Source organism: Pagrus pagrus, assembly GCF_965226575.1.
Source record: "Pagrus pagrus genome assembly, chromosome: 10".
Lineage (NCBI taxonomy): Eukaryota > Metazoa > Chordata > Actinopteri > Spariformes > Sparidae > Pagrus > Pagrus pagrus.
In genome coordinates this window covers 3,023,684-3,049,681 of record NC_140194.1, presented here as the reverse complement: position 1 = coordinate 3,049,681, position 25,998 = coordinate 3,023,684, and the positions used below count along the sequence as shown (strand labels likewise).

Genomic DNA, 25,998 nt, shown 5'->3' with positions numbered 1-25,998 from the left:
AATACTATTAAAAAGTATTCAGAGCTAAGGCCAGCTGAAACAGAAAAATCATCATCAGTCAATTTTCCATCATGACACACAGCACTGGATATTCAAATGCTGAACTGAAATTCTTACAATTTCTACAGAGCACCTTCAACTTGAATCAATAGCGGCAAAAGCAAATGTCTCAATAACGTAAACGATTTTGTTTAATCAAATGGGTTATATTTGATATTTGATTGAGAAATCAATTCTAACCACCATGCAACTGTTTGTAACTAGAATTCAACATCTACTCCTGTAGCAGACTAGTGGGGTTAAATGTTTAGACTTTTGGCTAAAAGGTTCAAGATGTGAAACTCAAATTTTAGCACTGGACAAAATATGCTTAAAATAATATTGCACAATTATGAATGATTGCCAACAGTACACTGCCTCACACGGGGCACCATATGTAGTCCTTCATGCAACATTAACAGGGAGTCTTGGGTTAAATTTGGCTATCAATAATAATTTATGATTATTGGGGATTGCTCCAGGCTGAAGGAGTGTGCGTGCGTGTGTGTGTGTGTGTGTGTGTGTGTGTGTGTGATGTGATGCCACTTTAGAGAAGATCGTTAGTTGCATGCAAAGACCCTGAGTCTGTGTGAAGCATAATTCAACTAACGTCAAATTAGCCATGTAGCAAAGCAAACTACCAATAACCTGACTACACAGAAGACACAATAACACCCAAACAGTGAACAAACATATAGATTGAACACATGTGCATTACATCAACCAGAGTTAAAAAAAAAGCCCTGTGCTTAGCTGTGCTATGCTATGCTGTGTGCTATCGAGGCCCAGTTCAACATTACCAGTCTCTGAAGAAAAAGTGCTGGTGGTTCCTTGGTTGATGAGCCAAGCAGGAGAAGGTTGTAATTCCAATGTTGAACAGTGCTGTTCTTGCTGTCCAAGGTCCGATGAAAGACAGAGGATGGAGGAAACTGGTCACTCCTTTCCTTTGCAAGGACAGCTGCTCGGTTCTAACTTGCTTCCTGTTCCTTGGATAGTGTAGTTAGCTGGTTAGCTTTGCGTCACAGCTGCTGCCGCTAACTAAACTGGAATACTTGCAGGACCTCGCATCGCTGCTGTGAGGAGAAGTTCTTTGGGCCTGCTGGAAATGCAGCTGAAATCTTTCAGCAGCTTTTAGGCCCAGAAGAGTCCAGGAGAAGAGAGCTTGAGGGCAGGCAGCCCCGTGGGGAGAGATGTGGAGATGAGCGAGAACAAAACAAGTAGCTGGAGTTTTAACCATATGGTCAGTGGGGAGGGTCTGTCCTGCGCCGGCCCGTGCCTTGCCTCTGTCTCCCACACAAACTATGTTGTCGTTGGTCAACATAGGGAGAGACTCTGAGTACTTTATCCACTTCACCTGACCAATAGTAGTCATTTTGTAGTCGGGTTAAATGATTTCTGAGGATTTTAACTTGTTGTTAACCTTTTTCTCATTTTGTGACTCTGTTTCCTCCACGTAACCAGAAATGACAAATGTTCTTGATGCTTTTGTAAAACATAGTCAAAATATGTTGTTTTGTTAAAAATAAAATATTACCAAAATCATTAATTATAAACTGATACTCTGTATCTGATGATAACATTTAACATTTTGAGGTCAGAATTTTTACAGTGCAGCAGACAGAATATTTTTTCATCCAGATGGTTAGAAGAGTCTTTGAGGATCCTGGAAATTCTGTTAAATGTTGTTAAATGAACTTTCTGGCTCTTTAAAATATATCGGAAAATATGGTTAATGCAATTAACTGCACCACAAACAGAATATGTTCTCATTGAGGAAAACTTGTTTTCATGAGCACACAACAATAAACAAAAAAGTGTCCATGAACCATCCACTCCTCTTCTGTTGCTGCAGTGACTGAGTGAGAAAACACTGTTTTTGTGCAACTCCTGTTTTGGTCCACTAGGTGTCACTGCCAGCCTTTCCAACACATATAGATGATCTATGACTAATATGTGAGCAGCTGACTCTCTGCCCAGTCTGAGATGTTTTCACCTTTTAACACACACGTCTTAGTGACGTAAAAACAAGAGGACTCCAGACTGAACTCCAAGAAGACTTGACTCAACTTGAGCCTCGCAAGGAAGTTTGAAGTTTTCACCTGTAAAATCCTCCAACAATGAAAAATGAATAAGACAGAGACAGGCAGGACTTCATAGTTTACAATGAAAGGACCTGATCTCAGCTACAATATTCACAGTAAAAATAACAAGAATAAACACTGACACAGACACACCTTTAACACGCACTGCAATAAATTCACAGCAGCCCTCTTCATAAATGACTATATCACCAGTCTGATACTGAAACAAATTGAAAACAGGAGTTAAGATAACTCTAAATCAGCTAGACTTTAAATGTCTGCACTATAAGATTCTCAAAATCATGCATTGAAAAAGAAGTGATTTATTAAATATACTGGCTGCTGTAAACTTCCATTGTAGAAATAAAAAAAAAGCAAAAAAAAAAACAAAAACGGCTGGTGCCAAGCCGTGTCAGAGTATTTCAACATTTAGATCTCACCAAGCTGCACTGAGAGACGGAGCAACACTGAAAGAGAAGCCTCAACGTCACATGTCCTCAAATGACAGTGAAAGTTTGAGTGACAGCACAGCTGCAGTCCAGACGAGTCTCTGTGTTTCTCTCCGAAGAAAACTTTCTCAACACAACAGCAGAGTCTCTGACAAACACTGGTGAGTAAACGGCCACACAAAGACAAACTGCAGAAATGTTTGGTTGAACTGAGTTAAAACCAGTATCTGACTTTGTAATATCAATGTACCATCTCCTGATATAAAAACATCATGCTTGATACCTAATATTAAATGAGTTTGTTATGTACCACATACCTTTACTGTAAAGCACAGCAGCTCAATCCAACCATAACAAACACAAACACAGATAAACTAGTCTGCCAAAAGCTGACCAGCCTAGCTCAGAGCACAGTGTCCGATGTTATCTGACAGTCTTTTATTGTGTATAAAAGGTACAAAATTGCTGTTTTACAACTTATATAGCAGTTAAACACGTAAGTAAGAAACCTTGAACTTATCACCCTGTCCTCGCTGCTTTGATATGTCTGCAGCTACATGCTGTGTGCCTTTGTACAGCTGATAATATTCACTGTGTTTCAGAAATCTGTATTAACACAAAACCTGAGCTCTACTCAGACAGGAAGTTCCACTCAGAGCTCAAATATAACTATAAAAAATTGAAAAACAATTTCAGCAAATACTAATTCAGCAATTAAGCCGTTATTAAATAAACAATATATGATCACTGTAATGCAAACAAAATAGTAAATGAGGAGCTTTGTTTTGTGTTCTTGCACTTTAATTGAAACTTCACCAATAAAATCACTCCAGGCTTCAACAATGTTGGCGTGTGAGTTTGACTGCATTTACATCAATATTAACATCCACAATAACACCACCTCCTCCTCCTGCTTCTCTCTGTTTCTGTATTTTCTGTCTTTAGCTCGTCTTAATCTATCTACTTCTGTTCCATAAACTTGTGGAGGTTAAATCTTGCTCATGCTTTAATAATATTGAGCCTCAAGCGTACACATGCAGACCCCAAACTCATTGACAATCGCAGCGCTTATTTAAGTTGAACCAATTTCTGAGTAACTTTGTACCTCGGTTGGGTGGAGTACAACAACAGAACTTAACATTACTCACCTTATATTACAGGAGAAAGTTTTTGAAACACTTAATCAAGAGATATTTAATTACAGTTGTTCTCACTTTTCATCCTCAGACTGTAAACATGTCTGCTGCCAGCTGTCTGCTGACTGAAGATCAATTTCTGTGCTCCATCTGTCTGGATGTGTTCATTGATCCAGTCACCATACCATGTGGACACAACTTCTGTAAAACCTGTATCACTCAGCACTGGGATAAAAATGTTAGGTGTCAGTGTCCCAACTGTAAAGAGGTTTTCGGCACAAGACCTGAGCTGCAGGTCAATACTTTCATCTCTGAGATTGCTGCTCAGTTCAGACAGTCAGCTCAACAGAAAGCCAGCAGCAGCAGCTCAGAGCACCAAGTTTCCAAACCAGGAGAAGTTCCCTGTGACGTCTGCACTGGAACCAAACTGAAGGCCCTGAAGTCCTGCCTGGTGTGTCTGGCCTCCTACTGTGAGACTCACCTGGAGCCTCATCTCACAATGTCAGGCCTGAAAAGACATCAGCTGATTGACCCTGTGGAGAACCTGGAAAGCAGGATGTGTACGAAGCACGATAAACTGCTGGAGCTGTTCTGTAAGACCGACCAGATGTGTGTCTGCATGCTCTGCACTGTTTTAGACCACAAGACACATGATGTTGTTCCTCTGAAAGAAGAATATGAAGGAAAGAAGGCCGAGCTGGGGAAGACAGATGATGAAATTCAGCAGATGATCCAGGAGAGACGACTGAAGATTCAGGAGATGAAGCGCTCAGTGGAGCTCAGTAAGAAAAATGCAGACAGAGAGATAGCAGCTGGTGTTCAGGTCTTCACTGCTCTGAAGGAGTCTGTTGAGAGAAGCCAGGCCGAGCTCATCGACACCATCAAAGAGAAGCAGAGAGACACAGAGAAACAGGCTGAAGGCTTCATTAAAGAGCTGGAACAGGAAATCTCTGAGCTGGAGAAGAGAAGTTCTGAGGTGGAGCAGCTCTCGAATTCTAAAGAGAACATCTTCGTTGTCTTCCAGAGCTCCCCATCACTGAACACTGCTCCACCCACCAAGGACTGGACAGGAGTCAGCGTCTGTCCACCTTCATATGAGGAGACTGTGGTGAGAGCTGTGAATCAGCTGGAGGAGACGCTCAGTAAACAGATGAAGAAGCTGTTTGAGGCCGAGCTGAAGAGGGTCCAGCAGTATGCAGTGGATATGACCCTCAATCCTGATACAGCACATCCCAAACTCATTCTGTCTGATGATGGTAAAGAAGTACATAATACGAATGTAAAGAAGAATCTCCCAGACAACCCAGAGAGATTTGATTATTGTGCTAATGTCTTAGCAAAGCAGAGTTTCTCTTCAGGAAGATTTTATTATGAAGTTCAAGTTAAAGGGAAGACTAACTGGGATTTAGGAGTGGCCAGAGAGTCGATCAACAGGAAGGGACAAATCACAGCGACTCCTCAGGATGGTTACTGGATGATATTTTTGAGGAATGAAAATGAGTTCAAAGCTCTTGCTGACCCTCCAGTCCGTCTCTCTCTAAAGTGTCAGCCTGAGAAGGTGGGAGTGTTTGTGGATTATGAGGAGGGTCTGGTCTCCTTTTATGATGTTGATGCTGCAGCTCTTATCTACTCCTTTACTGGCTGCTGCTTCACTCAGAAACTTTACCCACTCTTCAGTCCTGGTCTTAATCATGGTGGTAAAAACTCTGCCCCTCTGATCATCTCTCCTGTCAATCACACTGAGTAGAACAAACATTTGATTTTCTACAGAAAGATTCACATCATTTAATGTAATAAATGTATATTCACTGATTATATTTGGTTTGTACATTGTTTGCATTTCAGATTCTGATGAAGCATTCTTCACCTTTTTTTCTGTTAATGTTTTTGTTTAATGTGTCACAATATCTCTCTGATTGATTTGATGTAATGAACTTCATTTTTCTAAGACCTCTTAAATCATCAGAAACAAAGTATTCAACAATACTAATCATTTTCGGTTGCTTAAATATTTGGGTGCCAAATTCAAACCTTCTTATGGTCCGACAATTGTACATATAAGAAGTGTTGCATACTGGCACAAATTGCTGAAGAACATTTTATGGATAAGACAAATGTAATTTAATTTTCTCTCATTTTGTTTTTAAAATGATGAAAACTAAAATGAATATCTTTTTCTGCCTTAATCAGAATTTTTTTAAAATTGTTTTCAGCAGCTAATGTTTCTAATGACGACCAAATCATGTGATTAAAAACACCATCAGTTGTTCTCAGATCATATCACATTTGAGAGAGGTTGTAGTGTAAGATGATGTTGTGTTATTGAAGGTTTGAGCAGCTGATATGAACTAAACCTGTCCAACTGGTTTGTAGAGAATAAGTGAGATGTGAGGTCGCCCTCTCGTGGAGCTCATAACAAACTGCAGCCTGTGGCCACATGAGGACCTGCTCCCAATAAAGACCTACACAGTCTGATGCTGAAGCAGATTACATGAAGGCAGGAGAACAATGAAATCTAACTGGCACAAGTACTCTGTCTGATGTCAGTGACAAGTTCTTGTTTGTTTTGCATTTTTTGAGCTCATTCTAAAATCATCAACTTCCACTTAAGAAAACTTTTACTCTAGAAATATTGTACTTCAACTACTTTTTAAAAAAAGTGAGAATCTACAGTGTACAGCTGCGGTCCAATCAGAAGGATTCTCCATCTCAGGTCAAAACTCTTATTTTATTCCTTCTAATGTGTGAGGGAAATTCTCTAAAGTCCCTTTTATTATTTTGATACTTTATTCCTGCATTTGAAATTTAAGAAATATAGAAGATGTGTGTAGGGTGAAAACTTATTCCCGTGGGCCTCCTGCATGGTTTCTGTCTTGTGACAGTTATATGTTTGCAGAGCATATATGGTAGAAGGCTCTGAAAACTAACCTAAATAGGAACTCGGTATAGGAGTTCATCCTGAAGGGTGCTTGTGTAACTTTTTCTGTCTATATGTGTTCTGACAATGGTTGATGTATGACATAAACTATGGAATGTACATGTATGCTAAGTTTATGTTTAACCACATTTTGTATGTGGAGATGGTAGAATGTTATTTTAAGTGAGTTGACATGTAACCTTGTGACTGCTGCAATTGTGTGAATTGGTTTCTGCTATTATAAAGTGTGAGGAAAGACTGCCTCTCTTCAGTCATCATCTACGCGCTGCTGACGTGTGACTCTTGCTTGCAAGCAATAAAGAACTTCTAGAAAATAAATATTGTGTCGAATTCAGTATTTGGCCAACTGTCATCTGTACTTGGCAAGACAGAGAAAAGCTGCTCAACACTTTGGAGAACAGCAGTGAAGTGCAGAGGGATTAGTTGCTGTGATGGATCACAGACTGTATATTGTTTGGAACTGAAATGTTAGTCAGAGACAGGAAGTAACTAAATACATTTACTCACATACAAAAGCACAAAACTTAACTTGCCATACGTTTCTGTTTCTGGAGGCTGTTTGACTTTTGCACCACTGTGAGAGGAAATATTTTAGTTTTTTCTCCACTACATCTGTCTTATGCTGGATTTGCTGTTTGTAGATTCACATTTTACATGAAAAAAGAAATAAACTCTAATCACTGTTGTTGTGTTATCTTGTAATTTAAAACAATTGTCATTTTAGCTAATACTGCATGCATTTTGTACAAATCTCCACCCGTTAAGGGACGTCATGTAATCCAGCATGTTGTCTGATGACATGACCCCTAAAAACCTGAAGATGTAAGCTTTCCAATCCACAGGGACAGCATGGTGCATTTAATGTTCTCAACAGCATTAAAAAAATTCTCAGATCTAAGGCCAGCTTAAACAGAAACATCAGCATCAGTTATTTTCCATCATGACACACAGCACTGGATATTCAAATGCTGAACTGAAATTCTTACAATTTCTACAGAGCACTTTCAACTTGAATCAATAGCGGCAATAGCAAATGCCTCAATAACCTAAAAGATGTTGGTTAATCAAATGGGTTATATTTGATATTTGATTGATAAATCAATGCTCACCACCATGCAACTATTTGTAAGTAGAAATCAACGTAGCAGACTAGTGGGGTTAAATGTTGAGACTTTTGGCTAAAAGGTTCAAGATGTGAAACTCAAATTTTAGCACTGGCCAAATTATGCTGAAAATAATATTGCACAATTATGAATGATTGCCAACAGTACACTGCCTCACACGGGGCACCATATGTAGTCCTTCATGCAACATTAACAGGGAGTCTTGGGTTAAATTTGGCTATCAATAATAATTTATGATTATCGGGGATAAATATGAATTATGATTATTAAGATCCAATTTACATTAGATCACCATAGAGCACCACCCTTGAAGAAGGGAAAGGTTGCCAATTCACCAAAACAGTCTCATAAAAAGTTACTAAACTGTCAGCTGGTGACTCTGATCAATAAGTAACTTAATAACTCCAACCAAATTACCATAACAGCTAGTACTGGTCGAAGGATTATGGAGTCCTTGACAGAGTAGAGGTTGGCAACATTCACTCTTGTACAATATAAAATAGACAGCATGAAGGTCCAAAAGTCTTTTATTGAACACAAAGATGAAAACACACAATCTGGCCTGTACTATACAGGTGTGTGTGTGTGTGTGTGTGTGTGTGTGTGTGTGTGTGTGGAAGAACAAAAGCAAAATAGTGGCTAGGGTTCAAGGTGCCACGCCACATGGCATGGACAAAGGAAGACTCCAAACAAAATGGCTGATCAAAAGGGACTACAAGATTGCTGATTGGAGGGTTGGACTCAGGTCCAAGATGGTGAATCACCACTTCATTCACCATTTAATTGACAGGAGAGAACAAAGAAACAATGGTGGTGCTCACATCATGTGCTCACTGATATCACATGTGGGTGTGATATGCTCCAGGCTGAAGGAGTGTGTGTGTGTGTGTGTGTGTGTGTGTGTGACACGTGATGCCACTTTAGAGAAGATGGTTAGTTGCATGAAAAATCCTTGAGTCTGTGTGAGGCATAATTCAACTAACGTCAAATTAGCAAAGCAAAGCAGACTACCAGTAACCTGACTACACAGAGAACACAATAACACCCAAACAGTGAACAAAAGTATAGATTGAACACATGTGCATTACATCAACCAGAATGTTTTTAAAAAAGCTCTGTGCTTAGCCATGCTATGCTATGCTGTGTGCTATGTAGGCCCAGTTCAACATTACCATTCTTTGAAGAAAAAGTGCTGGTGGTTCCTTGGTTGATGAGCCAAGCAGCAGAAGGTTGTAATTCCAATGTTGAACAGTGCTGTTCTTGCTGTCCAAGGTCTGATGAAAGGGGGTCATCCCTGTGTTCCCACAGCCCAATGGTCCCACAGCCCTATGTTCCCACATTTCTAAGAATTTTGGGTTAGGGCAGGAGAAGATGTTAGGGTTAGAGAAAGGGAAGGGTTAGGTTTAGGGAAGGGGAAGTGGTTAGGGTAGGAACATAGGGCTGTGGGAACATAGGTCTGTGGGAACATAGGCATGCTCCCGTTAGCTGGTTATCTTTGCGTCGCAGCTGCTGGCCCCAACTAAGCTGGAATACTAGCAGGACCTCACGTCGCTGCTGTGAGGAGATGTTCTTTGGGCCTGCTGGAAATGCAGCCAACAGCTCTCAGCAGCTTTTAGGCCCAGAAGAGTCCAGGAGAAGAGAGCTTGAGGGCAGGCAGCCCTGTGGGGAGAGATGTGGAGAAGAGCGAGAACAAAAGAAGGAGCTGAGGTTTTGACTATATGGTCAGTGGGGGGATCTGTCACCCTGACCAATAGTAGTCATTTTGTAGTCGGGTTAAATGATTTCTGAAGATTTTAACTTGCTGTTAACCTTTTTCTCATTTTGTGACTCTGTTTCCTCCACGTAACCAGAAATGTCACATGTTCTTGATGCTTTTTGTAAAACATAGTCAAAATATCAACGTGTTGTTTTGTTAAAAATAAAATATTACCAAAATTATTAATTATAAACTGATACTCTGTATCTGATGATAACATTTAAAATGTTGAGGTTAGAATTTTTCCAGTGCAGCAGACATAATATTTTTTCATCCAGATGGTTAGAAGAGTCTTTGAGGATTCTGGAAATTCTGTTAAATGTTGTTAAATGAACATTCTGGCTCTTCAAAATTAATTGGAAAATATGGTTAATGCAATAAATGGCACCACAAACGGAATATGTTCTCATTGGAAAACTTTCATGAGCACACAACAATAAACAAAAAACTGCCCATGAACCATCCACTCCTCTTCTGTTGCTGCAGTGACTGAATGAGAAAACAGTTTCTGTGCAACTCCTGTTTTGGTCCAAAAACACAAAACTTTTCCATCTCAGTTTTTCTTCACTTTTTTCTCCTGTAAATGTGATAGTTAGAAATCTGTCAGTATGTTCTTGAATATCTTGCACTCACCTCTTTTCTTATGTTGTCTATTTGTAATTATATCTTTGGCTGCTGTAAACTTCCATTGTAGAAAAAAGAGGAATAAACTAAAATTTAAATCTCAACTTGTTTCAAATTTGTGTCAAGGTATTTTACAATAAGGCAATAAAGCCACAGAGCTGCACTGAGAGGAGGAGCAGCTGAGATGAAAAAAGAAAATGAATGAAGCATTTCCTCAAATTAAAGTAGAGCTGCAGTCGAGACGAGTCTGTTTCTCTCTGAAGAAAACTTCAACTGAATCCATCTGGTTTTTGGCAACACAACAGCAGAATCTCTGACAAACACTGGTGAGTACACGGCCACACAAGGACAAACTGCAGAAATACTTTGTTGAATTGAGTTAAAACCAGTATCTGACTTTGTTACACCTCTATTACCATTTTTAATGCCATCAAAATGTGCCATTTTCAACATGTACATTTTGTCAGAACTACAAAACAGGTCAAAATCAAACCACAGTGACTGAACTCTGGATACAGTTAGATAGGATACAGTCACAGCTAGCTTTAGCTTAAGCTAATTTACCAACTTTTATCGATCTGTCTCTGAAAATTGAAACATCAGTCTTGATGCCACAACATCTTAGTACTTCAGTTTGTTATACCACATACATTCACTGTAAAGGGTCGCAGCTGAATCCAACCATAACAACTACAAACACAAACATAGATAAACTAGTTTGCTAAAGGCTAACAAGCCTAGCTTAGATGACCTTTGGATCCTCCCAACAGTGTCTGATGTTATCTGACAGTGTCTTTTATTGCCTATAAAAGGCACAAAATGGTTGTTTTACAACTTATAGAGCTTATAACCCTGTCCTTGCAACTTTAATGTGTCTGCAGCTACATGCTGTGTGCCTTTGTACAACTGATAATATTCACTGTGTTTTAGAAATCTGTATTAACACAGAACCTGAGCTCTACTCAGACAGGAAGCTCCACTCAGGGCTACTTTTGTTCCATAAACGTGTGGAGGTTAAAGCTGCTCATGTTTTAATAATAACATTGAGCCTCAATCGTACACATGCAGACCACAAACTCATTGACAATCGCAGCGCTAATTTGAGTTGAACCAACTTCTGAGTAAGTTTGTACCTCAGTTGGGTGGAGAACAACAACAGGACTGAACATTACTCCCCTTATATTACAGAAGAAATAGTTTATGAAACAGTTAATCAAGAGATATCTAATTAAATTTTTCTCTTCTCACTTTTCATCCTCACAGTGTAGACATGTCTGCTGCCAGCTGTCTGCTGACTGAAGATCAGTTTCTGTGCTCCATCTGTCTGGATGTGTTCACTGATCCAGTCAGCACACCATGTGGACACAACTTTTGTAAATCCTGCATCACTAAACACTGGGATAAAAATGTTAAGTGTCAGTGTCCCAACTGTAAAAAGGTTTTCTACAGGAGACCTGAGCTGCAGGTCAACACGTTTATCTCTGAGATGGCTGCTCAGTTCAGACAGTCAGCTCAACAGAAAGCCAGCAGCAGCAGCTCAGAGCAACAAGTTTCCAAACCAGGAGAAGTTCCCTGTGACGTCTGCACTGGAACCAAACTGAAGGCCCTGAAGTCCTGCCTGGTGTGTCTGGTCTCCTACTGTGAGACTCACCTGGAGACTCATCTGACAATGTCAGGCCTGAAAAGACATCAGCTGATCGACCCTGTGGAGAACCTGGAAGGCAGGATGTGTACGAAGCACGATAAACTGTTGGAGCTGTTCTGTAAGACCGACCAGATGTGTGTCTGCATGCTCTGCACTGTTTTAGACCACAAGACACATGATGTTGTTCCTCTGAAAGAAGAATATGGAGGAAAGAAGGCCGAGCTGGGGAAGACAGACGCTGAAATTCAGCAGATGATCCAGAAGAGACGACTGAAGATTCAGGAGATGAAGCGCTCAGTGGAGCTCAGTGAGAAAGATGCAGACAGAGAGATAGCAGCTGGTGTTCAGGTCTTCACCGCTCTGAAGGAGTCTGTTGAGAGAAGCCAGGCCGAGCTCATCGACACCATCAAAGAGAAGCAGAGAGAGACAGAGAAACAGGCTGAAGGCTTCATCAAAGAGCTGGAACAGGAAATCTCTGAGCTGGAGAAGAGAAGCTCTGAGGTGAAGAAGCTCTCAAGTTCTAAAGAGAAACGTATCACCTCCCAAAGCTTCCCATCACTGAACGCTGCTCCACCCACCAAGGACTGGACAGGAGTCAGCATCCATCCACCTTCATATGAGGGGACTGTGAGGAGAGCTGTGAATCAGCTGGAGGAGACGCTCAGTAAACAGATGAAGAAGGTCCAGCTGAAGAGGGTCCAGCAGTATGCAGTGGATGTGACACTCGATCCTGATACAGCACATCCCAAACTCATCCTGTCTGATGATGGAAAACAAGTTAAACATAATGATGTAAAGAAGAATCTCCCAGACAACCCAGAGAGATTTGATACTTGTGCCTGTGTCTTAGCAAAGCAGAGTTTCTCTTCAGGACGATTTTATTATGAGCTTCAGGTTAAAGGGAAGACTGGGTGGGATTTAGGAGTGGCCAGAGAGTCGATCAACAGGAAGGGAAACATCAAACTGAATCCTCAGAATGGTTACTGGACGATATGTTTGAGGAATAAAATTGAGTTCAAAGCTGGTGCTGGCCCTTCAGTCAGTCTCTCTCTGAAGTGTCAGCCTGAGAAGGTGGGGGTGTTTGTGGATTATGAGGAGGGTCTGGTCTCCTTTTATGACGTTGATGCTGCAGCTCTTATCTACTCCTTTACTGGCTGCTGCTTCACTCAGAAACTCTACCCATACTTCAGTCCATGTCCTAATGATGGTGGTAAAAACTCTGCTCCTCTGATCATCTCTCCTGTCAATCACACTGAGTAGAACAAACATTTGATTTTCTACAGAAAGATTCACATCATTTAATGTAATAAATGTACATTTATTGATTATATTTGGTTTGTACATTGTTGTTGTTTCAGATTCTGATGAAGCATTTTTCTCTGTGTTTTTGTTGTCACAGTATCGCTCTGATTGATTTGATGTAACGTTTGATTTTCTAATAACTGTTAAATCATCAGAAACAAAGTATTCAAAAATAATCAGCATTTTCGGTTCCTTAAATATTTTACTCACACATAAATTGCTGAAGAACATTTTATGGATAAGACAAATGTAATTTCATTTTCTGTCATTTTGTTTTTAAAATGATGAAAGATAAACATTTTGTGTGCCTTAATCAAAAAAATGTTTTTCACTGTTTTAAGCAGCTGATGAAAAAAGGTGCTCAACAACAGTGAAGTGCAGGGGGATGAGTTGGACCACAGACTGTATAGTGTTTGATTCAGTAACGGACTGTCTGATGTGTGTTTTTTCATTTTCTGGACTCATTTCTTCATCAGAGGTCATATGACGTAGATATGTTGGGTTAGTGATCCTTGGTTTTAGAAGTAATTACTGCACCATTGTATATATGACAACAGAGAAGCAACATTTAATGAATACTACTATTCTAAAATAAAGGAAGCCAAAGCCGCACTCCTTCCTTTTTGCCTCATGGGACCTTTTTTTCAGAAAAACTTTGTATGGTAGTGAATGGAGAAAAACAAATATTATTTACATTCCCTCTGAATTTTTACATGAAATACAAATATAACGTTTGTCAATTTAAAAGATATTTTATCAACTTGGGAAAGTCACAGTCTGTCATAAAACTAATGAAATATAAGACTGAAGACTACACAGCCAACAGTAGCATTAGTGACGTTGTCTCCTTGAACGCTCACTAAAACCTGTAACTTAAACATTGCAGATCTGCTCCGGTATATTAGCAGCTGACAGAACTGACCTACTCTCCTTTCACTTAACTGCAGTTGTGTGTCAATATGAGCAGATTTATTGTGATTTTCACTTTTTTACTACCTTTCCTGGGCTTAGTTGGCGGCCATGTTGTTGTTAATGACGTGTGTTGAGCAAGAGGATGTTGTTCACTGAGCGCTTTAACACAAAACAACATGATATTTTGCCTAAATTACGACAAATTGAGACTTCCTTGATTTGGAAAATTATCTTTTAACTTGACAAACATCATTGTCATCAATCAATCATCTGCCTCCTGCAAATGTACTTTTTACCGTGAAATGTTATTGTATACAATAAAATAAGTGTCTATAATATTCGGTCAAGCAGTGTTTCACTTCACTGCTAAAAGAAAAGAAAGCAGACTCACTTACAGTTGCAGTGTCTTATTTTGATTTGCATACTGTGTTCATTTTTAGTCTCAATGATTGTCATTATTAGTACTTAAATGAATATCAATCATTGAATATAAAAACAAATCAACAAAATCAGTTAAATGTAAACGTTCATGCTTTTTATTCAGCAAACCCACAATTTTCACATCTACTAGTATTTGTTTACAGGACAGACCTGCCACATCCAATATGGCGGATGCACCAACATATCACGGCAACGGGCCAGTACAGTCAATACAGCGTCTGCGTATATACAGTATGTTCATGGTCAATATGACCAGATTTATTGTGATTTTTATCGCTTTTAGTACCATTTCTGTGCCGAGTTGGAGGCAATTTTGGTGTTTGTGACGTGTTGAGTGAGCCGATATAGTTCACTGAGCGGTTTCACACAAAACTACATGTTATTTTACTAAAATTATGATAAACAATTATCTTTTAAAGCCTGTCTTCTTTTAAAGCTGAAGACACGCCTCATCCGGTGGACCCCATGGGACCTTATTTCACAAAAACGTTGTTGTCATTGTGTCATGAATCACACATATGACGTTTTTAATTTAAAAGATTATTTTCCAGGTCAATAAAGTCGTAAATAAAGTATAATCTCATGTAGTTTTGTGTTAAATCGCTCAGTGAACTACATCGTCTCCTTCAAAAGACTTCACCAACAACAACATGGCCGCCAACTGGGGACAGAAAAGGTAGTAAAAAAAGTGAAAATCACAATAAATGTGCTGTTATGTTAAAGGAGAGTTGGTCAGGAGCCGCTCTACAGTGTTTAAGTTACAGGTTTTGGTGACTGTTCAACGAGACAACTGTTGGCTGTGTAGTCTTTATAAATACGCAGCCTTATATTTCATTAGTTTTATGACCGATTGAGACTTTATTGATTTGGAAAATTATCTTCTAAATTGACAAACATCATATGTGTGATTCATGCCACAATTCAAGCGGGATAAAAAAAAAAAATTTTTTTTTTTTTCGGAAATAAGCTTCCGTGGGGCAAACCGGAAAGGGGCGTGTCTTCGTCGCTGTATTCAGTGTTAATAAAGTTTTTGGGGAAAAAAAACCAACCGTCACTGTCCCGGAAGCAAAACACAGCCGTGTGGTCGTCGGCTCTGTTCCTGCCTCCTCTGTTAGCTAACAACAACGTCCGTGTTCGGACGTTTAATTCAGAACAAGCGAGGCGAAATAATAACGGCGAGATACTCCTGCTGTGAACGGACATCACAGAGCTGCGGTCGAGGCGAGTCTGTCTCTGCAGAAAGAAAACGTCGAGTTATTCCTCAATGAAACAGGCGGATCTCTGGTGAGTGACAGCAGATGGTTGTTTACTGTGTTTCCAAACAAACTGTATTTCCTCTGAACCTCAGTTCTACTCAAGACACAAGGCCTGTCAACAGATGTCAACCCAATAATAATCTGGAATTAAAAATGTTTGGGCTACTTTATAACTATATTATGTCTAAGGATGATCTAAGCAACAGGAATATTATTATATTATTCAGTATGTGTTGTTACAGTAAATGAGGCATCACACTGTGTTTTGGAGGGGTTTCAATTCAATAATGATCTTTAGTGATTTTAAATGACAACATAAACAACAACCACAGGGCTTGGGCTGTGATTTGGTCGCTTGGGTTTGTAGTCATACATGTGAATGACTGAACTATTGGCCTACATGGAACTGAATAAAGATTATGTTAAGTCATAAGTATGAGATAAACAAAGTTATAATTATGAGAGTATGAAATAAAAGTCATACTTAGATGGAAAGTTGTAGTTATGAGATAAAAGTCATAAATATGAGAGAACATTTTGAAATGTATGAGATAAAAAGTCAGAATTAGGAGATAAGTCCTAGTTATTTAATTTCTACATTTTATCTTCTAATGACTTTTTATCGACTAACTACCATAACTTTTCTCACAATTTTGACTTTCTGAGGCTGACTTGTAATGAAAACTTAGCTTTGGGCTTCCATACATATCTATCTACCTTTTATTTCCCTTAAGATTAACGCTTGCTAATGTTTGTCCTCAAGGTTACGCATGCAGACTAGGACCGCAAATTCACGTTGACAACTCAGAGCTCCAGACTAAACATTTTTCACTACCATCCCAGAACCGTCCAGAAAAAAATAGTTTTAACCGCCCTGAAGTTAATGTCCCAAAATCATCTTTGTAATTATTATATATGCTTCGTGGTCAAATATTTTAACCCCCAAATTGTACTCAGCAGAAGTAATTCAGTACACTTACTGTAAACTGTTACTGTTGCATTACATACTCATACCTACAGAAATCATCGTAGTCATAATCATAGTCAAATATCATAAGATATCTAATTGTGCTTTTGTTTGTTTTTTTCTCCCACTTTTCATCCTCAGACCGTAAACATGTCTGCTGCCAGCTGTCTGCTGACTGAAGATCAGTTTCTGTGCTCCATCTGTCTGGACGTGTTCAATAATCCAGTCACCATACCATGTGGACACAACTTCTGTAGAACCTGCATCACTAAACACTGGGATATTAATGTCCCCCATGAGTGTCCAAACTGTAAAGAGGTTTTTAACATTAGACCTGAGCTGCGGGTCAATACTTTCATCTCTGAGATGGCTGCTCAGTTCAGAGAGTCGGCTCAACAGAAAGCCAGCAGCAGCAGCCCAGTGCGAGTTTCCCGACCAGGAGAAGTTCCCTGTGACGTCTGCACTGGAACCAAACTGAAGGCCCTGAAGTCCTGCCTGGTGTGTCTGGCCTCCTACTGTGAGACTCACCTGGAGCCTCATCTGACAGCTAAACAGCTGAAAAGACATCAGCTGATCGACCCTGTGGAGAACCTGGAAGACAGGATGTGTACGAAGCACGATAAACTGCTGGAGCTGTTCTGTAAGACCGACCAGATGTGTGTCTGCATGCTCTGCACTGTTTTAGACCACAAGACACATGATGTTGTTCCTCTGAAAGAAGAATATGAAGGAAAGAAGGCCGAGCTGGGGAAGACAGACGCTGAAATTCAGCAGATGATCCAGAAGAGACAACTGAAGATTCAGGAGATGAAGCGCTCAGTGGAGCTCAGTGAGAAAGACGCAGACAGAGAGGCAGCTGAAGGTGTTCGTGTATTCACTGCACTGAAGAAATCGGTTGAGAGAAGCCAGGCCGAGCTCATCCACACGATCAAAGAGAAGCAGAGAGAGACAGAGAAACAGGCTGAAGGCTTCATCAAAGAGCTGGAACAGGAAATCTCTGAGCTGAAGAAGAGAAGCTCTGAGGTGAAGAAGCTCTCACAGTCTGAAGACCACCTCCACCTCCTCCAAAGTTTCCCATCCCTGAACGCTGCTCCACCGACCAAGGACTGGACAGGAGTCAGCGTCAGTCCATCATATGAGGGGACTGTGGCAAGAGCTGTGTATCTGGTGGAGGACATACTCAGTAAACATATGAAGAAGCTGTTTGAGGCTGAGCTGAGGAGGGTCCAGCAGTATGCAGTGGATGTGACACTCGATCCTGATACAGCACATCCCAACCTCATCCTGTCTGATGATGGAAAACAGGTAAAACATGTTGATGTAAAGAAGAATCTCCCAGACAACCCAAAGAGATTCTCTTCAACTTGTGTCTTGGCAAAGCAGAGTTTCAATTCAGGAAAGTTTTATTTTGAGGTTCAAGTTAAAGGAAAGACTGACTGGATTTTCGGAGTGGTCAGAGAGTCGATCAACAGGAAGGCAAAAATCCAACCGATTCCTTACAAGGGTTTCTGGACAATATGGTGGAGGGATGCCAGTGAACACAAAGCTAATGGTGGCCCTGGAAACCGTCTCCCTCTGAGGTCTATGCCTGAGAAGGTGGGGGTGTTTGTGGATTATGAGGAGGGTCTGGTCTCCTTTTTTGACGTTGACGCTGTCACTCTTTTCTACTCGATTACTGGCTGCTGCTTCACTGAGAAACTCTACCCATTCTTGGGTCCCTCTAGTAACCAAGATGGTAAAAACTCTGCCCCTCTGATCATCTCTCCTGTCAGTCACACTGAGTAGAACACCTGTTGGTGATATATGGGGTGTGCCTTAATTTTTTGATCAGATCAATCTGATTAATAACTGTTTTCATTTTCTTGTGTCTGTGTTGTTTGATGTTACATTGACTCTCAGTACTCAGAAATAAGAAGCAATTGTAGAATCCTTCAATGTCCGGGTGCCAAATTCAAACCCTTAATATTGTCTGATCATACTACATATATATTTTTATGCACTACCAAAAATACATGGGATATTGGCATATGGCTACATGTATTTTGCCAAACAGTGTATTCCCAGAGTTGGATACTGGAATCTAATTTTTTGGGAGGACCGAAGAAAGAAGAAATAATAATTCGGATTCACACAGAATAAAACAATCAAATGAACACTAAAATATCCCTAACTATTTTTTAGTGGTGTATATAAAGTATGTCATATTCATGACAGTTTTTTGAGTCGTATGTAGGTCAACACAGGGTCAACGTGACAATGCAGTGTGTTAGATGAGAAACCAGGTCGGCTCAGCAGAAGAGCATTAGTCGCAGTGAGAGTGCTAGTAACATAAAGATAACAATATGGAGTATGTATCAGTCATGGTACCAACGCAGCAGTCATGCTTAAATAGTGCATTTTTGCAGACGGCAGGTAAACAGATACGTGATGTGGAATATTTAGGCTGATGAGTAGAACGGCTGTCCTGAAAGATATCATATGTAACATTTCTGCATTAAAATGACTAAAAAATGACTTGACCTTTGTTATATATTTTGTTGGGTTGTGTATTAACATTATGCCAAATTTTTCCATCAATGTTCAACCCAGAAAAATCCACAGTCTTACTCAAGGTACGGTCTGTTTCATCTGGTCACCTGTATATCAGTTTGTATGAGACCTTATACACGTGGCTGTAACGGGAGCTTAGGTCGAACATGAAAGGATGTAGCGAAATATTCATACATTAACCCAGTAAAGGGCACACAGATGTTGTTTCCCATATCAAAACTACACTGTGTTATTTAGTGTTAAGAAATGTAGCATGAACCAGAAATAAACTAAACACAAGAGGCTAAGTAACTCCAGACACATAACAGACACATATATATAGAGCTGAATCTTTACATGATGAACACATTTCCAGACACTATCACTGGAAATTTGTAAATAGTGGGGTTTTATTTGTTGTTGTTTTGTTCTGGCGAAGATGTTCCTGAGCAAATCTTTCCAGGGTCAACATGAACAGATTTTCTTGGGGTCAACATGGAATAAAAGGAAAGTGATTTCTCTGACAGATTAAAGTTGACACCTACAGTGGCCAGATCTGACTGAAGGCTTGTTAGGGTTTACTATACTTCTTTTTTTTTTTTTTTACCAGCCTACTTTACTCTTATCTCTTATTTGCAGCTCCATAAGTTTGTCTAAATTGTGTTTTTTTTGTCCTATGCACACAACACATACATGCAAAATGTATAAATGAAACTGTAAGAAATCCAAGGTGAAGAAGGTATTATGAAAAGTCAGGGTAAGAGATCAATACAATGATTGCCATGAAAATATGAGGATCATTTAAAGATGGACTTGAAAACAATGTGAGCCTGGTTTGTAAACAGTGTTTTAAAAAGTACCCAAGTGTCATACTTGAGGAAAAGGAAAGATATGTTGAAATATAACTTTGGTAAAAGTAAAAGTCAGAACATACCTGATATTAAAGTTCAAAAGTACAAATAAAAGTACATTCTATAAGCTTTTCACTATAAATATTACTATATATTACTGTAAATATTCAACAAATTAATTTAAAACTGCACTACTTTGACTAAAGTTATCCCAATAAATCTAGTGGAGTAAAAAGTAAAATATTTGCCACTGAAGTACTGAAGCAGAAAATGGAAATAAAGTTCACATAGGCCACCTCAAAATCATACTTAAGTACAGTACTTGAGTAAATGTACTTAGTTTCATTCCATGTCTGCCTGTTAAGGATTCGCAGTATTACAAATCAATCAATCAATCAGCCTGTTCACAGTGACGCAGATCAATAGACACTGGTGTGTCTGATGCAGCCATGAAGAACCGCAGCTGTGTGTGTGTGCAGTTGCGCTGTTTGTCCGCTGGGTGGCGTCCTGCCTCCACCTCTGCTGCTGCACCTCTCGGCAGCTTCTCTCCAACAGGCTGCACGATGAAGCTCATTAACTTCATCTGTGGCCACACGAGCCGCACACGCGCTCCTCCTCTCAGGATGCCCTCTCCTCTCCATCGGGACCAGGATCAGACCTGAGCTCGGCTCTGTGCCCGAGGAACTTGATGAGACCCTCAGACTCCCAGCAGCCCGGTGTGATGAGCCCCGGAGCCTCCCGTGTTCCCTGTGACGCAGGACAGCCGCGCCGTGCCGCGCCGCGCCGCACCGCGCACTTTGGAGAGCTGCGAGGAGCGGGAGAAAAGCGCGTCAGTGACTCCGGTCCTCTGTAAGCACTCCACCCTGATGTGTGCACGTCTTTAACTGTGGTGAGCAGCCCGACACACTGATCTGCCTGTGGGAGGACAGGGACCCGGGCTCCGAGCGGCGGGGAGTCGAACCGACACCCGCAGGTGATCCGGAGCGTCAGAGAGCTGCTGCTCAAAGGAATTTACCGCTTCTCCGTCTGTGGGGACCAGGAACAACTCTGCGCTGTGAAAAAAAAAAAAAAAAGTGGATTTGGATTTTAATTTTGTTTTTTTTTGGTTGATGGATGCTGACGCTGCGCCGGATCGTGTCCCTGCGGAGGAATTTAGAGGAAAATGTTTGTGTGATGTGACGAACAGCTGGAGACAGAAAACATCTGTGTGACCTGTGACACAGAGGAAACACCTGCTCCTGCTGCGGAGAGAGAAGGTACCTGAACACAACATTCACAATCTACAACAGGTTTACAAAACGTTCAGTGAAAGAGCCGCTGCAGATTAAATCATTATCACCATTAACATTAAATATTGTCCTCTGTGTCTGTGAAGTGGCGCTTTCACTGTCACATCTTCACAGATTATTGTCTTGTAAATCCACCCGTAGAAATCAATGAGTTAATTCATTTATCGATCAGAAGGCCAGAGGATCAATATAGAGGCACTGGGACTCCCTGGATGGATCTCGGGTTGAGCGTTTCAGATCAGATTCCGGGTTTTTTCTGATTTCAACTCATTCTGCTGGAAGGCAACTTGAGCTCGTGCTGAGTGGCTCGTGTGTGTGTGTGTGTGTGTGTGTGTGTGTGTGTGATCAAACTAAACCCAACGTCAGTCTGTGTGCGCACTTCTCAGGAGGGTCCATGTGTGCGCGCAGGTGTGTTTGAGATTGTGGCGCACGTTGATCTGTATGTTTTGCGCGCATTTTGCCTCTGAGATGTGGAGTGCGCGTCTCTAAAGTAATTTACTGTAATTGGCCTGAGAGAGAGAGAGAGAGAGAGAGAGAGAGATTGGGGAAATCTTGGAAAGTTTTGCGGATAAATCATATTCTCAAGTTTTGCGCATTCATCCAGCACTCCTAAAAATAACTCTAAGGTTCAGAAGTCAAGCTAATTTATATATTTTAGAAGTTAAGTGAATTCACAGGTTTGAGTTTTTGCTCAAAATATATGTACAATGTTTACACAGCTAACTATTTACATATTTACAAGCGGTTATAATGACCTGTTGAATCTGCCTCTCTGATTTTCCCTCAGTCCAAGTCCTGCTAGCTCCTGATTGGTTAGTTCCGAGGGTGTTATAATTATACCTGGACACAGCCATGGAGAGGAAGTCCCATTAATTTCTATGAAAGCTGTGTGGCTCTGTGCCTGGCTAGCATGAATGGGGATAAAATAATTAAACCTTCTGGCTCTTCTAGATTGTTATTGGACGGAATGGCTGAAATTATGATAGTCGAACGAGTCATTTCGTTGGAGTTGTGAAGCTCAAAAGCCTGGCGCCAGGCTTTTATAGAATTATTTTGTATGACATCGTCACGTGATGCACTGCGGCCCCAAAAAGACTTTCTCCCTTCAGCTAACAATGTGAAAGAAGTGTACATAAAACCTTGGATACATTTCTTTGAGCATCACAACCCCCGTGAAATGACTCGTTTCACTGTTTTTATTTTGTCCCCATTCAAGTAAGCCGGGCATTAAACTGTGAGTTCGCTATGGGCCCCACAATACAGAAGACCCAGGTATCATCATACCCGGGAAGTCGAGCTTTTATTGCTTCAAAACGCCGTTGAGCTGCTTTCATAGGAATGAATGGGGCTCCGCCTCCAAGGATGTGTCCAGATGTAATATAACGTTCTTGGTTCGTGCATGGAGAAAAAGTCCAGTCACCACCAACGAACCCTCACGTTATGTAATAACTAACATTATCAACTGTCTTTATTTTATTCCCCGCCCCCCTGAAAGAGACAAAAATATTTCATTTGTGTCAAATACCTCATTAATGTGCGCTCATCAGGTCTGGCTATGTGAGATTACAGCAGGGTTAGGGTTACTGCTCACACACACGTAACCAGAGGATAAGGCGAGTTGATGACAACCCAGCAAGCAAAAGACGTCATTTAGACGTCTCGGCTAGATAGAGCCCCGATTTAATCGTGTATCTGTCGTCCACTTCTTGCCAAAAAGGATCTTGAGATTGTCTTTTCTTCTGCAGCCTGCAGGATGTACAGTGCAATAATTCATCACATAAAACAAGTCAGCAGAGATTAAAAAGTGAAATCGAGGCAAATAATGCAAATACAACATCTTGGCTTTAGCACTGATGTACTCAGACATACCATCACATGGACGACTGGGATTCTTCACCAACCTCATATCAATACTATGTTCAGCATCTTGTTTTTGCGATTACTTTGTCGTAAACCAAACTTTTGTTTCCAAAATTTCAAAAAATTCAAGCTCACGGTGTATTTATTCCCATCTCCTCACTACGATCAAAAGACACAACATAAGGCGTCCAAAGCAATCAGATTCAACAGGGATTCCAGGTGATGGACCCCCCTACCGAACGTAGACAGTTGGTCTGTTCCACTTCCTGCATGTAGAGTATTTAAGAGGCCATCTTGACTAATTGTGCAGCTTTTGTTTGGTGGAGGACTCGAACATGAAGCCGGGAGGCAGAAACAGGTACTGCAGATAAAAAACTGATCGTTCCACCACAAGTCATGAATGAAACAAACAGGATACGACCTGTAGTTCAGTAAAAACATTTTTAGTAGCGTTACAATAAAAATGAACCAAAGTCTGGGTAGACATGACGTGATGTAAGGTGAAGTAAGAGGGTTGGAGATCCACCGTCAGTTGAGAGAGACTTGAGAGATTTCTGGTTTATTGACTTTTATTTCCTTTGTTTGAATCTCCAACAGGTTTCTGGAAGAATGTGAAACTGGAGCTGTTGAGACCCTGAAGCTCCGCCTCCTACGCTGCCCCAGACAGCTATGTCCGACACAGGAACCTGTACCGCAGGAAATCCTCGGGGTCAGTGTTCATAGGTGGAACTCCCCGCCGTGGTTGACCCTGCCCTGGGTGACGAGAGACTCCATGTTCTGGCTCGTCCCGTCCTCGCCACACCACCGCTGCAGCAACCTGCCTGTTGATTGTGCGATCACATCACCGCCCCTTTTCCCTGCAGCTCAACTCACAACAAAATGGTGAGGGTTTCAAAGCCACCGAGCATCACCGGCCACTGCATCCTCTCTTTGCTGATGCTGAAGAGTAGCTGGCTGCTGGGCGCCGCCTCCCAGAAGCCCACCATGTTGACGGACTCCCAGCAGCCCCAGCAGGAGTACGCTCACTCCATCCGGCTGGATGGTGACATCATCCTGGGAGGCTTGTTCCCTGTGCACGCTCGCGGAGAGAGAGGCGTTCCCTGTGGCGAACTGAAGAAGGAGAAGGGAATCCATCGGCTGGAGGCCATGCTGTTCGCCATCGACCTCATTAACAAAGACCCAGAGCTGCTGCCCAACGTGACGCTTGGGGCGCGCATCCTGGACACATGTTCACGTGACACCTACGCCCTGGAGCAGTCGCTCACCTTCGTCCAGGCTCTCATCGAGAGGGACGGCTCTGACGTCCGTTGCGCTAACGGAGACCCGCCCATCTTCGCCAAGCCGGATAAAGTGGTGGGCGTCATCGGGGCGTCGGCCAGCTCCGTGTCCATCATGGTGGCGAACATCCTCAGACTGTTCAAGGTAAGAGACGGCTGTCGTTTGAACTCTATGTTTTCTACTGAACTGCAGCTCGATGTGACTCAACTTTGGTCCTAAAACCTGGAAATCAGTTAGCAAGTCTGCAGGTCCTCGTCCCAAAGCCTCCTGTAGGCGTTGCTGTCATTTTAGCTCACTTCCTGTCTGTTGTTTTTGCGGTTAGCAGTCCCCTCCCTCCTCTCTACGTGTGTGGAATTCTCTGTCCTGATTGGATAAAATGGGCGTTGATACCAGAAAGTTTATTTTCTCTTTTATTGCGTGAGCAGGAGGAGGAACGAGGAACACCTAATTAATCCTAGTTAATCCTTCTTGTTTGGACAATGAAGCGTTTATGTTACTTAACAAAGGCGGCTGCTAACCAGTGACTACAGAGGTTGAACACGGAGACTCATCTACTCACTCTCGTCGTCTTTATCTGCAAACTATTCTAACTCTACCTTAACAACGTGTAGGTTGATCAGTTTATATGAAAGTGTGTGTGTTGTAGTGTAGAAGGAATCTTTGTGGTGCTGACGTTGCTGAGTCATGCGCTCGTTTTACAGCCTGACAGTGGCTTTTTTTACTTCTAGCGATTTAAGTTTGGCTTCGAAAATCATAAAGTGGTGTTCATCTGTGAAGATTATCTTCCTGATCAAAACGTCTAAGTATCATAAACTCTCTTTGCCATGGAGCTAATTTTCTGCAATAATCCTGAATCCAATTCAAAAATCCCAAAGCCTTTTTTTGTTGAGGGAACCGGGGCGATCATAACTTCCGGGTTAGCTTCCAAAAATACACTGTCCCTGCAGCTCTCTCCTTCGTCTGCTGCCGCTGCCACGGCGAATGACAAACTACCAGAGAAACAGCTGTTAGCCTGCAAAAATACATTGTCTCTTTTGTTGAGCCAGTGGTTTTTTCTACGGTTGTTGGGCCAGCAGAGTCCAAATATTTCACATCTCTCAGCAGCTGTAAAATGACTGTATTGAACCTGACAGATGAGCACGACAGTAGAGGCTCTCCAAAGCTATTTTTGCAAAAGGGAAACCTTTTGCAAAAATAGTCACACAGGAGGTTTTTTTCAAGCAGTTAAGGTGGAGGAAACCTCCAAAGAGCAGGTGTGGTGGTCTGTGTTTACTCAAGGCCTTGTCTCTCGCAGGGTTGATGTGTTGAAAGTAAAAAGGTGAATTTTGTAACAGTCAGAATATTTTATTTTACTGATTGTGTCGGCAGCTGCATCTTCGACACACTGAAGCTCAGCAGGAAGAGAATCTGACTCCTCCCTGTGTGATCCCCCGTGCCTTTTTTCGTGACAACATCCTTAATTCGCCCTGTGGCAGAACCGCAGCTCTAACCCAGAAAAGACAGTCGGACGTGATGTGCAGG

The 25,998-nt window shown here is 41.3% G+C and overlaps 3 protein-coding genes across 3 annotated transcripts in view; all 3 read left to right on the top strand.

Annotated features, from left to right (window-relative positions):
• Positions 1-2,646: 2,646 nt before the first annotated feature.
• On the top strand, positions 2,647-6,955 carry LOC311263873 (E3 ubiquitin-protein ligase TRIM39-like). The gene is made up of 2 exons (XM_084364217.1): positions 2,647-2,730; positions 3,797-6,955. Exon 2 carries the CDS (start codon positions 3,806-3,808, stop codon positions 5,450-5,452), a length of 1,647 nt encoding a protein of 548 aa, XP_084220343.1. The 5' UTR covers positions 2,647-2,730; positions 3,797-3,805; the 3' UTR covers positions 5,453-6,955.
• A 4,462-nt stretch (positions 6,956-11,417) lies between these two features.
• On the top strand, positions 11,418-19,184 carry LOC311263196 (uncharacterized protein; the record flags this gene model as incomplete). The annotated part of the gene is made up of 3 exons (XM_084363116.1): positions 11,418-13,048; positions 15,656-15,731; positions 16,812-19,184. The coding sequence occupies 3 exons, from the start codon at positions 11,418-11,420 to the stop codon at positions 18,453-18,455; spliced, it is 3,351 nt and encodes a 1,116-aa protein (XP_084219242.1). The 3' UTR covers positions 18,456-19,184.
• A 1,277-nt stretch (positions 19,185-20,461) lies between these two features.
• The window catches only part of grm8b (glutamate receptor, metabotropic 8b), a 167,416-nt gene continuing 161,879 nt past the window's right edge, over positions 20,462-25,998 (top strand). The window contains exons 1-2 of the mRNA XM_084365414.1: positions 20,462-21,306; positions 23,797-24,621. Of these exons, the coding sequence (XP_084221540.1) occupies positions 24,079-24,621 (543 nt within the window). The 5' untranslated portion in view covers positions 20,462-21,306; positions 23,797-24,078. The remainder of the gene's footprint in view (positions 21,307-23,796; positions 24,622-25,998) is intronic.